The sequence below is a fragment of the Carettochelys insculpta genome, chromosome 2 (assembly GCF_033958435.1).
Source record: "Carettochelys insculpta isolate YL-2023 chromosome 2, ASM3395843v1, whole genome shotgun sequence".
In the NCBI taxonomy this organism is placed as follows: domain Eukaryota; kingdom Metazoa; phylum Chordata; order Testudines; family Carettochelyidae; genus Carettochelys; species Carettochelys insculpta.
Genome location: NC_134138.1, coordinates 46,285,950 through 46,298,934, shown reverse-complemented (window position 1 = coordinate 46,298,934; position 12,985 = coordinate 46,285,950). Strand labels below are relative to the sequence as shown.

The window sequence follows — 12,985 nt, the reverse complement described above, 5'->3', positions numbered from 1 at the left end:
GAGCCACTGGTGCGATGGATGGCCCTGAGGCCTGTGCTATGATACCCTGTCCATGCTCCTTGCTGAGGTCCACAGCAAGCACAAGAGCACCAGCAGGCAGAGCCATCCCATTCATAGATGAATTAGGGCAGTGGCCCCAGGCCCTGCAGGGCCCATCCTATGGATGGGAGTGAGGGTCACTGGGGGCAGGGTGCGGTGGCAGCAGCAGCAGCATCAGCATCTGCAGTGGGGGTCAGGTCACCTCTCCTCTGCCCCTGCTGTGCTCAGCCCAGTGCCAGTGCCAGTGCCAGTGCCAGTATCAGTACCCGTGCCCCCGCCCAGAGCAGGCTGCTCCTCCTACCACCTGCCTGGTGTGTGCTGCTGCGGGGCGGGGCGCAGCTGGACAGCGCCCCTTCTGCTCCCGCCTCCTGCTACCCCACGCAGGTAATGCCAGGCCCGGGGGTTAATTAGGGTGGGGGGCCGGGGCCCAGCCGCCCCCTCCCAGCAGGCAGTGGGTCGGAGAGACGCCGCTTAGGTGGGACGAGAGGGGCTGGGGCTCAGCCTGTCCCTGCGGGAGGCCGCGAGCCGAAGGCGCCAGGCCGGGCTCAGCCCTGGCCCACGTTCAGCCAGCGGCGCGCTAGGCTCCCCGCAGAGCGGCGGGGCTCGTCCGGCGCCGAGCCCGGAGGAGGAGGAGGAGGCGGCGGCGGCTGGGCAGCAGCGACGGACATTGGGTCGAGCGGCCTAGGCTCCCCGGCGGGCTCCGCAAGGGCCTGAGCCAGGCGCCCCGGCGGGTCCGGCCGGAGGAGGCGGGGTGGGGTGAGGCCGCTGCAGGAAGCGCCCCGCGGGTCGGTGAGTGAGGGACCGCGCGCGCAGGTGCTGCTGTCTGGGGCGGCGCGTGCGGCCGAGCGGCTTCGGGCTCTGGGACCCGCGGCTCTGCGCGGGGCAGGTGCGTGCGCCGCTTCTCTCCCGCCCTGGCGGCCTGGGGCTGGGGCTGGGGCTGGGTAGAGGGGCGGGCCCCAGTGCTGAGCCGGGGGACCCGCCCCGGTGCTTGTCCCGGCACTAGGGACCCCTCTGCCCGGCGCCGCCCGGGCGTAGGCGCCGCCGCCGCCAGGCTCTTGCCTGCGCTCCCTTCCTAGGGGTGGGGCAGTGGCCGCCGGCCGCCGGCCGCCAGCCTGTGGGCGCCCCTCAGTGCCGCCGCTCGCCCCTTGCGCCCCCTCCTTCCCGGGCCGGGCTCCACCACGTCCTGCTGCCAGTGGAGAGGCGCCTGTTGGACGCGGTGACTGAGCGGCTGTTCTGACCAGCCTGGGGCTGGCAGAGTCCCACTGCTGGTGCTGGTCGCACCTGGCGTTGTGGCTCCCTTGGGGGGAACGTGGTACCAGGCCCCCAGTGTCTGCGAGCAGCTGGTGCCTGTTGCACCTCAGTGGCTGTTTGTGGCTTGGGTTAGATCTTCCTCGGGCAGCCCCAGCCGTGTACGATCCAGTCTTTCCGGTCGTAGCAGGCCCAGTAGGGCCTTGCTCAGCACAGGTCCGGCGTCTCTCAGGGTGCCCCCCAGGCACTGTACCTGGAATGGGTCTCACTTTGTTCTCTCTCCTGCCCCAGCTGGGTCCAGCTCTTGGCTCTAACAGTCCCTCCCCTGTAGCCTTCTCTGGCTGTCCAGCTTCAGCTGTCTGGCTGGAGAGCCAGCAAGCATCTTCTGCTACTGCTCTCTGCCCGGGAAGGTTTGGAGGATACCCAGGCTGACTGCACTCTTGTAAGTGACCTGATCTGGGTCCCCTCTTCACAAGGCAGGGAGTTCTTTCCATTCTCTCTTTCAAAGGAGTTTGGTTTGTGCTCCTGCTCCAGCTCCTTCTGTGGGTTTTGAACTCCTCTTACCTTCAAAAGCAACAAGAAGTCCTGTGGCACCTTATAAACTATGCATCTGACACAGTGGATCTTTGCCCACAAAAGCTTATGCTCCAAAATATCTGTTAGTCTACAAGGTGCCACAGGACTTCTTGTTCTTTTTGAAATACAGACTGACTCCGCTACCCCTCTGATTCTTATCTTTGGGTTGTCTCCCATTTCTAACTCCTGGAGAGCCATGCCCTGCTCATGCCGGGTGCAGGAATGCTTTACTCCATTTCACTTAAGGGGCCTGCTGCCATGCTGAAAGATTTCCTTTTGGAGATGTGTGCACAAGCCGGACATGTATAGAATTGTGAAGAAGAGAGGACTGTACATCAGCAAAGTGGAAAGCTAAGGTGCAGCTCTTGGATATAAATGTGCAACACAGAATGATTCAAAACCTGTGTGTGATAGTGACCAACATTATTCTAAGAAGGTATATTACGGTGCCCATATTATTTGTGCTTCAAGGAGACCAGTGATTGTGTGTTTTGAAAAGCAGAGATAGTCTCAAAAAAAGCCCATTCATAAACTTTTAAAAAGGGCAAAGGACAAAACTCTGAAATGCAACCAATGTTTTTTTTCTTTTAATATTTTAAATTTAATTTTAATCCAGTGGGTTCCCAGGGATCTTCAGTTTCTTGGAAGTACTGTTAACTTTAACAGGAATTGTAAAAGAGAGGGAGCCGTGCTAGTCTATGTACTATCAAAACAAAAAAGCAGTCAGGTAGCACTTTAAAGACTAGCAAAATAGTTTATTAGGTGAGCTTTCGTGGGACAGACCCACTTCTTCAGACCCTAGCCATACCGGAACAGACTCAATATTTAAGGTGCAGAGAACCAAAAACAGTAATCAAGGTTGACAAATCAGAAAAAAATTATCAAGGTGAGCAAATTAGAGAGCGGGGGGCAGGAAGAGTCACGAATTAGATTAAGCCAAGTATGCCAAAGAGCCTCTATAGTGTCCCAGAAAATTTGCATCCTGGTTCAAACCACATGTTAATGTGTTGAATTTGAATATGAAAGAGGGTTCAGCAGTTTCTCTTTCCAAAGCAGAGTGAAAATTCTTCTTCAATAAGAATTTTGTCCCCCTCCCTCCCCCCAGTTGCATACAGTTTATAGGTGAGGATTGTGTCAAATACAGACATATTCAGGCCTTGGCCAGTAGAAGTTTGCAAATTCATGCTAACTCTTTGGATTAGGTCACCTAGTTATTTGGCATTCAAACTATTAACATAAAAGACAAACAAATACAGATTGCAAATGTGGGCAGGGAAAATCCAACTTAACAGTGACTGTAGCTGGGTGGTATCTGCCATTAAGGCACACACAAATTCCACTCTTTTGGTTTATAGTATGATTTAGCACATGTTGCATTCCTTAATAAAATTCAAACAATCAGTAAAGAAAGTGACTATACCTGGGGTATAGACTGTGGCTGTTAGTGCGGATCCTCATAAGGTTGGGAGGTTGTCTGTAGGAGAGAACAGGCATGTCACCCAGGGCCTTCTGGAGTGTGGCATCCTGATTAAGGATAGGTTGTAGGTCTTTAATAATTCGTTGCAGTGGTCTGGGTTGGGGGCTGTAGGTGATGACCAGTGATGTTCTGTTCTTGGCTTTTTTGGGCTGATCTTGGAGTAGCTGGTCTCTGGGTATTCGTTTGGTCCTGTCGATTTGTTTTTTTAGTTCTCCTGGTGGGTAATTCAGGTTTTTGAATATTTGGTAAAGATCTTGTAGTTTTTGGTCTCTGTCAGTTGGATCAGAGCAAATGCGATTGTATCTAAGAGCTTGACTGTAAACAATGGATTTAGTTATGTAGAAATACCAGTCCTGGAACCTTTCCTTGCAACAAAGCCCGCTGCCGGCTTTGTCCACATATCTTCTCTGGAAATACCATCACTAGACCTAACCAGGTTACTCACAGAATCACGGGCACTTTCTCATGCTCCTCTACTAACCTCATATATGCCATCATGTGCCAACAATGCCCAGATGTTTTGTATATTGGACAGACTTCTAACTCCCTTAGGCTGTGCCTACACTAGCCAAAAACTTCGAAATGGCCATGCAAATGGCCATTCTGAAGTTTACTAATGAAGCGCTGAAATACATATTCAGTGCCTCATTAGCATGCAGGCAGCCGCGGCACTTCGAAATTGATGCGGCTCGCAGCTGCGCAGCTCATCCAGATGGGGCTCCTTTTTGAAAGGACCCCGCCTACTTTGAAGTCCCTTTATTCCTATGAGCAGATGGGAAACGGGCACTTCGAAGTAGGCGGGGTCCTTTCGAAAAGGAGCCCCATGTGGACGAGCCGCATCAATTTCGAAGTGCTGCGGCCGCCCGCATGCTAATGAGGCGCTGAATATGTATTTCAGCGCTTCATTAGTAAACTTCAAAATGGCCATTTGCATGCCCATTTCGAAGTTTTTGGCTAGTGTAGACATAGCCTTAGACAAAAGGTTAATGGGCATAAAACAGACATCAAAACGCTCCAGATCCACAAATCAGTTAGTCAACATTTTAATGGAATGGGGCATTCTGTCAATGACCTAAAGGTATGTGTGTTACTGAAAAAGAACTTTTGCACCGCTCTTCAAAGAGAAACAGCCAAGCTGGCTTTTATATTCAAATTCAGCACATTAACACGTGGTTTAAACCGGGACGGGAACTTTCCGAGTCACTATAGGGGCTCATCTGCATACTTGGCTTAATCTAATTCTTGACCTTCCCCCCCACCCCTCCACTCTCTGATTTGCTCACCTTGATTATCTTTTTCTGATTTGTCCTCCTTGCTTACTGTTTTTGGTTCTCTGTGCCTTAAATATTGAGTCTGTTCTCGACTGGCTATGGTCTGAAGAAGTGGGTCTGTCCCACAAAAGCTCACCTAATAAACTATTTTGCTAGTCTTTAAAGTGCTACTTGACTGCTTTTTGTTTTGATAGTGTATAGACTAGCACGGCTTCCTCTCTGTTACTATTTATAAATGCACTGGGGATTCATTTGTTCATTTCTGCTCCAGAGACGAGTAAAACTTTTACTTTCTTTGTGTGAGAGTTGAAAGCTTGGTTTGGTCATTTATGCCTTCCCCTCCAACTGTGAGAGGCTGAAGGAGGTGGATGACAGCACACTAAAGGAGTGGCAGCTGCAGGGGAAAAAAATCTCTCACTTATAAAACTTAGCAAGCGATTAGAATCTTCATATGTAATGGATAATGGAAGGCACTGTGTGGCCTTGACAAAAAGGCATTCTTGTCTGTCACATGCCATGTTTCAACAATTTGTGACATTTGTTTCTATGCACATGGAGGAGTCTAAAAATGTGAAATTTAATAGAAATGTTTCTTATGCTTACCTGAAGTGGGTTAAATTTCCTCTCTAATGGATGTGATGAAGTCTTAACTAACTAGTCTGTGATGTTCTAAATCCTAATTTCCTGATGAAGGAAAACTTCCTAAAGTTAACAGAATGAAGGGTGGGAGGGGGAATACTGACATTTGTTTTGTTGTTAGAAGGGGAAAATGTTCTATGTCATTTAAAAAAAAATACCATACACTTTCAAAACTGACTAGTGATTTTTTGGGTGTCCAAGTTTAAAGCTGACTTGTTTGTTTGTTTTATTCCCTTCCTGTGGCGGGCCCGTGCTCATGATTTTTTAAAACGAGGCCCCCATTAAGGTGTCTCAGCTTGAACGCCCAACAGTTGGAATGTAGAAGCTTTAGTTGGCTTTTCAAAGTTAGGCCTTACTTTTAAATGTGAAGCAGGGAGGTTTTCAAAACTTAATTTTAAATTTTTTTCCCAGCATATGCAGTGGTCCCCATTAAAATGTTAGCATTTAAAAACAAGTATTGAATGTCAGGCAAGCCAACAGTCCATCCAAATTTAAAATTACCAGAAACCTGAACACATCAATGGTCAGGATATTTCTGATTTTTCTTTCCAAACACCTGGGAGACATTTTCCTCTCTGTCTTTCTGCTGTTGGCAGAGACAAAGGCACCAGGAACTGGTGGTGGTCTCAGTTTAAATAGAATTACTTCACTCTCATTGGTTCACCTGGAATTCAGGTTACCTCAGGAAGATTAACCCCTTCCCTGCACTCATTCATGACACATGGGTATACCCCCAAGGGTACTTGTGCCCTTGGTTGAGAAACACTGGTGTAACATTATGGCTACGTCTACACGTGAAGCCTACATCGAAGTAGCCTATTTCGATGTGGCGACATCGAAATAGGCTATTTCGATGAATAACGTCTACACGTCCTCCAGGGCTGGCAACGTCGATGTTCAACATCGACGTTGCGCAGCACCACATCGAAATAGGCGCAGCGAGGGAACGTCTACATGCCACAGTAGCACACATCGAAATAAGGGTGCCAGGCACAGCTGCAGACAGGGTCACAGGGCGGACTCAACAGCCAGCCGCTCCCTTAAAGGGCCCCTCCCAGACACACTTGCACTAAACAGCACAAGATACACAGAGCCGACAACGAGTTGCAGACCCTGTGCATGCAGCATGAATCCCCCGCTGCAGCAGCAGCAGCCAGAAGCCCTGGGCTAAGGGCTGCTGCACACGGTGACCATAGAGCCCCGCACGGGCTGGAGAGACAGCGTCTCTCAACCCCCCAGCTGATGGCTGCCTTGGAGGACCCCACAATTTCGAAGTTGTGGGACGCGGATCGTCTACCCTGTCCCTACTTCGACGTTGAACGTCGAAGTAGGGCGCTATTCCGAACCCCTCATGAGGTTAGCGACTTCGACGTCTCGCCGCCTAACGTCGAAGTTAACTTCGAAATAGCGCCCGACGCGTGTAGCCGCGATGGGCGCTGTTTCGAAGTTAGTGCCGCTACTTCGAAGTAGCGTGCACGTGTAGACACAGCTAATAAGTATTAGGGTTTTACAGCTGCTGTAAGAGACCACTTAAAAGGAAGTGGACAATTAAGGGTTAGGAGTCAACAGTGTATGTTACAAGTTGTTGGAATGAGCCATAATGCCTCTGTTAAGTATATTGCTTTTAATGTTCAGCTCATTTTTTAATTTGTTTCCAGGCTTGTCTTTTGAGGGTGTGCAGCTTTCCTTTGAGAATGAGATCTAAGAGATCAGGTAACTTTTGTGAAACATGGTCACCAGGGATGGCAGTGTGTTTTTTGTTTCATATTTTTCTGAGTTCATTTTCTAGTTTCAGCCACTAAACTGTTGGGGCATTTGATGCACTGGGTGAAGTACACCACATGTTGTGATAAGCATGTGTAAGAACCATGTATCCTGATAAATATGTTGTTGGGGGTATTGATCACTGTAGCAGTGAAAATATAGCTGCAGGGTTTTGCATGCTCCTTCTGTTGGGGTTGGTGGTGCTCTGAGCTGTTTGTCCTGGTCTGTGGAATGTTTTGTCCTGCTTATGAGAGGGGAGAGAGATCAGATTTTGTGGTCTGTGACGTGTTTTGCATAGCCATAAGTTTAGTAAGGCCCTAATGATGATCATCTAGTGTGAACTGTATAATACAAGCCATATAACTTCTCCAAAATAATTCCTAGGCCAGTCCTTGACATGCATAACTTGATTTTGTGCTTTGGTTGCCAGGAATCTTTGCTCTTGTCCTTGCATGTCCATGTGTAGGTATTTGTACAAACAAGATTATCACACATACTTGGAACAAATTCTTTAAACAGATTTATTGTCCACATTGGATATAAGAGGGAAAAACACACAGAAACTCTTCACTGCTGAAGGAGGCTGTGATTCAATACAATCTCTTAATAAATGTATTCAGATTAAAAGTTTCTTTCAAATTATACAGACAGTCTTCTGTAAATGTCATTCATGTTGCCTGCCACCACTTTCTTCCCCACATGGACCAGATGAGTGTTAGATAGTTTTTAAAAAATGGTGAAAAAAATCAGTCAACTTTTCTTAAAGATTATACTTATTTTATCAAAAAGTTCCAGAGCATAAATGTAAGAGTTTAATTTACCTATACACTCAACCCTCGCTATATGAGTACAACTGATTCCCAAATTTCTGCTCGTAGGTGAAAACTCAATAAGAGCGACATTAAATTCCCATTAAAATACAGGTAAAAGTCTCCAATTTGCTCCAAGTGCTTGTAACGTGGCATAACCCAGCTAAGTTAAGGTACTTTTCTGATGTGTTTGAATAGTGTGGCACCAGAAATAGAAATTAGTGTACGTATGTAGAGCCAGGATTCCCAACCTATGAGTCAAGACCCAAACATGGGTCCCATTAGATTTGCTAAAGGTCGTCAGCTGGGCAGTTCCCAGCTGTATGTGGCTGTTAAAGAAGCCATTTGCAGTTTCTTAATACTGCTGCCTCAGGTAGATATCTATCAATAGAGAGAGGTGCTGAAGACAGCAGCTCTCTTTATCACTAGAGATAGCAATTACCTTATGCCTAGGTGTTGAGAGCTTAACAGTTGAGTTAATTGGTTTTAATGACTGTTACCTGCTGGGAGCAGGTGGGCTGGGAGAGCCATGCAGCCTAGCAGCCCTGGTGAAGAGGCTGTGGGAGGCGGAGGAGTGTTTAAGGCTGGGATGGTTTAGGGATGCTGGGGGGTGGTCTAAGACTGGGGGAAGTTGGGGGGGCTCTAAGGCTAGGGGTGGTTTGGGGCTGCTGGGGGGAGGTTAAGGCTGCGGGCAGTTTGGGACCTTGGGGTGGGTTGGGGGGTTAAAACTTCACCGAGAGTGAGGTCTGCTGGGCGGGTCGGGGGACTAATACAGTAAACTCTCAAATTATCCAGGGGTTGTTCCTGCAACTCCTGCATAACTTGAATTTTCCTGCAAGGGGAAGGGAGCCAGGAACCACCAGGGCTGGTCAGTTTCCTGGCTCCCAGAGCGCCAGGAGCTGGGAACCAGAGGCGGGCTGGTTCCAGTCTCCCTATGGCTCGGGGCACCGGGAAACTGATCAGCTCATGGCTAATCAGTTTCGTGTTCCTGCCAGCACAGGGGAGGGAACCAGGCTAAGAGCCTTCTTCCTCTCTTCCCCCAGTTGCAGGGCTGTCAGATAGCTGCATGTCTGAGGGAAGGGAGGGAGAGGGTCTCCCTGCGTGCTCCCCCCCACCAGCCAGGGACCCCACGGCTGGCTCATATTAGCTGGGGAAGTTCACTCATCTAGTGATCGTAGATGGGTATGTGCGTCCCTTGTCTTAGTGAGTACTCATAAGTAAAGTACTCGTTTTAAGGAGGGATGAGTGTACTTTAAACTATCTAAAGAGTTTTCTGTGTGTACTAATATTATGATTTTTTTTAACTGCTAAATTGCCTTTCCTAAAAGGTCAGGGATTGTAACCCTGTGTCTTGTAAAGGAAACAATAATAAAAAATCTGCCTCAAACATGTCTTAAATATTTTAGAGGGTAGACCATATCTTGAGATGGGGGAAGATAAGACAGTAACAAAGAATACATAGGAGGAAATTTGTTTAAGTCATAATTGATGGCTGCCGAGATTTCAAAAGAGCTATGCCGGGAGTGGGCAACTTGCAGCCTACGAGCCACATGCAGCTTATCAGGATGATCTATCGGTGAGGCACCGGACAGGTTGTTTACCTTGCTTCCACAGGTATAGCTACCTGCAGCTCCTGTTGGCTGCTGTTTGCCATTCTGGCCAATGAGAGCTTTTGGGAGGTGGTTCAGGCTGTAGGAACTTGCTGGCCGCTGCTGTGCACAGCTCCCATTGGCCAGAATCATTGAACTGTAGCCAGTCGGAGTTGTCGGTGGGCATAACTGCGGATGTAAGGTAAACAACCTGTCTGGCGGCCCACCAGTGGCTTACCAGGTGTGGATCACAAACTGCAGATTGCCTGCGACTGAGCTATAGGTTGAACCTATCTAGTATGGCACCCTTGACACCTGACTGGTGCCGAATGATGGGAGGTCAGTATTGACCAGCAATGTTACCAATGCTTCCACTGCTTAGTGAGTTAAATAACAGCACAGAACTCTGAGAGCCAGGACTGGTGGCGCTAAAGAAACTTTATGGGACCCCAGGAAGCTTGGGCAAACTTATGATAAGTGTCCATTTGGCTAACTGAAATCATGCTGGATAATGGATGTTGCTGGATCATAGATTGACAATTTAGAGAGGTTCAACCTGTATGATAATTTACATTAGCTGAAGGTCCTTTACCCTGACATGTTGGTGTGAGCAGGAGACTTAACTTTCTCAGGCTATGTCTAGGTTGCAGGCTTCTGTTGACAGAAGTTTTGGCAACAGAGTGTGCATCCAGCATTCTGTCGACATCCCAATACACATCGTTCCATGAGGAAGAAGGGATATCTTTGGGGTGGGGGTGAGGGGTGGGGTTTCTGACATTTGGCCCCATGTGGAGGTGTTAAATGTCAGAATAGCTTCTCCCGACAGAACTGTCAGCAAAAGATACACAATTGCATTGTGCAATTTGCGTATCTTTTGCCGACAGTTCTGCAGGTGTTAAAAATCACTGCAACTCTGAAAGTGAAAACCCTGAGTCACTGCAATCTTGAAAGGAAAAATTAGACACTGGTTGCAGCACTGCTACCCTAACTTCTGTTCCGCTGCTCATGGCAGCTCTGCCTTCAAAGCTAAGCATCTGGAGAATGGCGTGATCACACACTTCTATTGTTTTAAACTGGTTTATGTTTTTATTTTCTGTTGCAGTTACGCTTTGTTGTGGTGCCAGATCTATTCTCAAGTTTAATGGTGAAGAATTTCCTGCTGGATCACTAGATCACTAGCAGGAAAAGGGGAAGAAATTGCTTTGGATCATTTTTTTCCCCACACTTAGGATCAATATCTATTTATTTAGGTATCCTCACATGTCTTATATTTTGTGTTTTGGTAGTGTCTGAGAGAGCTGTTGTCTATGCACAGATACGGGAGAAATGGATTTTAATTAATATCAGTGATTCAGGCAGTTTTGGTAAGGCTGTTATGAAGCTTTATTTACCTCACAGTAGACTTCAGAAGAAGAATCAGGCTCCCTTGAGACCTTGACTCACACATTTAGTTAACTCTTTTAAATCAATAACCACTCTTATTTACTGCATTGGGAGCTGAGTTGGCTCTTAAAGGTGGCAGTGTACATGATGTCTTGATTTTTTTTTAAACTACTATTCTGACAATAGAATTTGATGCACACATCAAACCAAATCCTAACCGTGATTATAAGTACTTTCTGATTGTCCTGAATTGTAGGTCTCCAATTGTACCCATGTTGCTTTATGATTGATTCCTATCTCATATGGAACAAAGTCTTGTTTCCATTTACACTGCAGTAGGATGTTTTGTTGAGTTCAAGAGGCAGAGAATTCTCAATTAGTTTGGAAGGAAAAAGAACTAGAAGCTACTGTTTTCTTCAAGATTAACCTAATATTTTAGTGAAGTCTTAATATGATCCTAAGACATCTCTATGGGAAAAGTGTGTTGGTAATTGCAACTAAAGTGATCAGGGCTGTACAAGACATGAAACGAAAAGAATGTATGTCTCAAAGAGCTTGCATATTAATGGAAATGGTGACTATGAAATGCCCTAAAAAGACTAAAGGAAAGAATAAGAGATTTTGATTTTAATGATTTGTTTGGTTGGTTCACTTTTGTGGGCATTATGGAACAAGCCATAGGAAAGGCATGAAAGCAAGAAGAAGTGTTACTTACAGAACTGTTTTGGGGCATATTTCACATATAGGGGTTGGTTTTGGGAAAGACATGCATCTGGAGGTTTAAGCCTTAGATTTGTCAATTTTGTCTGTTTGAGTCTGTCTGTAATAATCACAACACTTATTCAGATAAGTTAAAATACATTCAGTGGAAGTTCTTGGCACTGAGGGAAATAATTTTTTCCTCCAAAGGGCAGAAATCTTATTTGACTTTTACCTGCCATTCTTCCTCTATTGCTCTAGGCAGATCTGTTTTTGTCAGTGTTTCAGCACGTATAATGGTATCAAATGAGGACTGGTACATAGAAGTGATTGGTTAACTTTGTGTTCTCAAGTGAGAGAGTCTGCATACTTCTCTCATCTGGCAACTCTCTGACAAGTTTTGAAAATGCAGAGTTTTTTTTCCTAATGTTGTTCACACTCTAATGATTTGTAGAAAGTATTTATGCTTCCAGTCTCACTGCTTAGTGTAAAGTTTAAGCTTTTGCATTTAAGGAGTATCATATCGCTTAAGTTGATCAATCCCATATATATTTTTTATTCTGGATCATATGGCAAACTTTATTTAAGGCAGATTAAAAACAAACATGCCAAGTGAATCCTCTTTTACTGATCCTGAGATTAAATCAGGAGATGAATACAAGAATTGACGTACTTGACTTTGTACCAGAGGGGTAACCGTGTTAGTCTGTATCTGCAAAAAACAAGAAGTCCTGTAGCCCCTTATAAACTAACAGCTATCTTGGAGCATAAGCTTTTGTGGGCAAAGACCCACTTTGTCTTTGCCCATGAAAGCTTGTGCTCCAAAATATCTGTTAGTCTATAAGGGGCCACAGGACTTCTTGTTGTTTTTACTTGATTTAAACCCTTATACTCTGGGGCTACATCTACACTAGCCAAAAACTTCAAAATGGCCATGTAAATGGCCATTTCGAAGTTTACTAATGAAGCACTGAAATACATATTCAGTGCCTCATTAGCATGCGGGCGGCCGCAGCTCTTCAAAATTGATGTGGCTCGCTCAGACGGGGCTCCTTTTCGAAAGGACCCCGGCTACTTCGAAGTCCCCTTATTCCTATGAGCAGATAGGAATAAGGGGACTTCGAAGTAGCTGGGGTCCTTTCGAAAAGGAGCCCCGTCTGGACAAGCTGCGAGGTGGCAAGCCGCATCAATTTCGAAGCGCCGCGGCTGCCCACATGCTAATGAGGCACTGAATATGTATTTCAGTGCTTCATTAGTAAACTTCGAAATGGCCGTTTGCATGGCAATTTCAAAGTTTTTGGCTAGTGTAGACACGGCCTGGGTGGAGCATAATCTACAAGCCTCCTACACTTCATTCTGTCTCAGGACAAAACTTCTATCTGACTCCAGGACTACCCCAGTTGTTGTCCTTCAGTATCAGCAGATCTTCTCCACATTGTCTTCCTCTTTTGCATTTTGCTTGCGAGTTCCATTTGAGTCCTTGACGGACTA

The 12,985-nt window shown here is 46.6% G+C and overlaps 1 protein-coding gene across 5 annotated transcripts in view; it reads left to right on the top strand.

Annotated features, from left to right (window-relative positions):
• The first annotated feature begins 372 nt into the window (after positions 1–372).
• CPQ (carboxypeptidase Q) overlaps positions 373–12,985 on the top strand; it is a 352,558-nt gene continuing 339,945 nt past the window's right edge. The window contains exons 1-2 of one of the 5 annotated variants that reach the window (XM_074985677.1): positions 813–828; positions 6,909–6,963. In XM_074985677.1, coding sequence (XP_074841778.1) covers positions 6,945–6,963 — 19 coding nt within the window. In that variant the 5' untranslated portion in view covers positions 813–828; positions 6,909–6,944. Of the gene's footprint in view, positions 424–536; positions 926–6,908; positions 6,964–12,985 lie in introns of those variants that run through there. The other 4 variants (XM_074985676.1, XM_074985680.1, XM_074985678.1 and 1 more) reach the window with 4 other exon arrangements.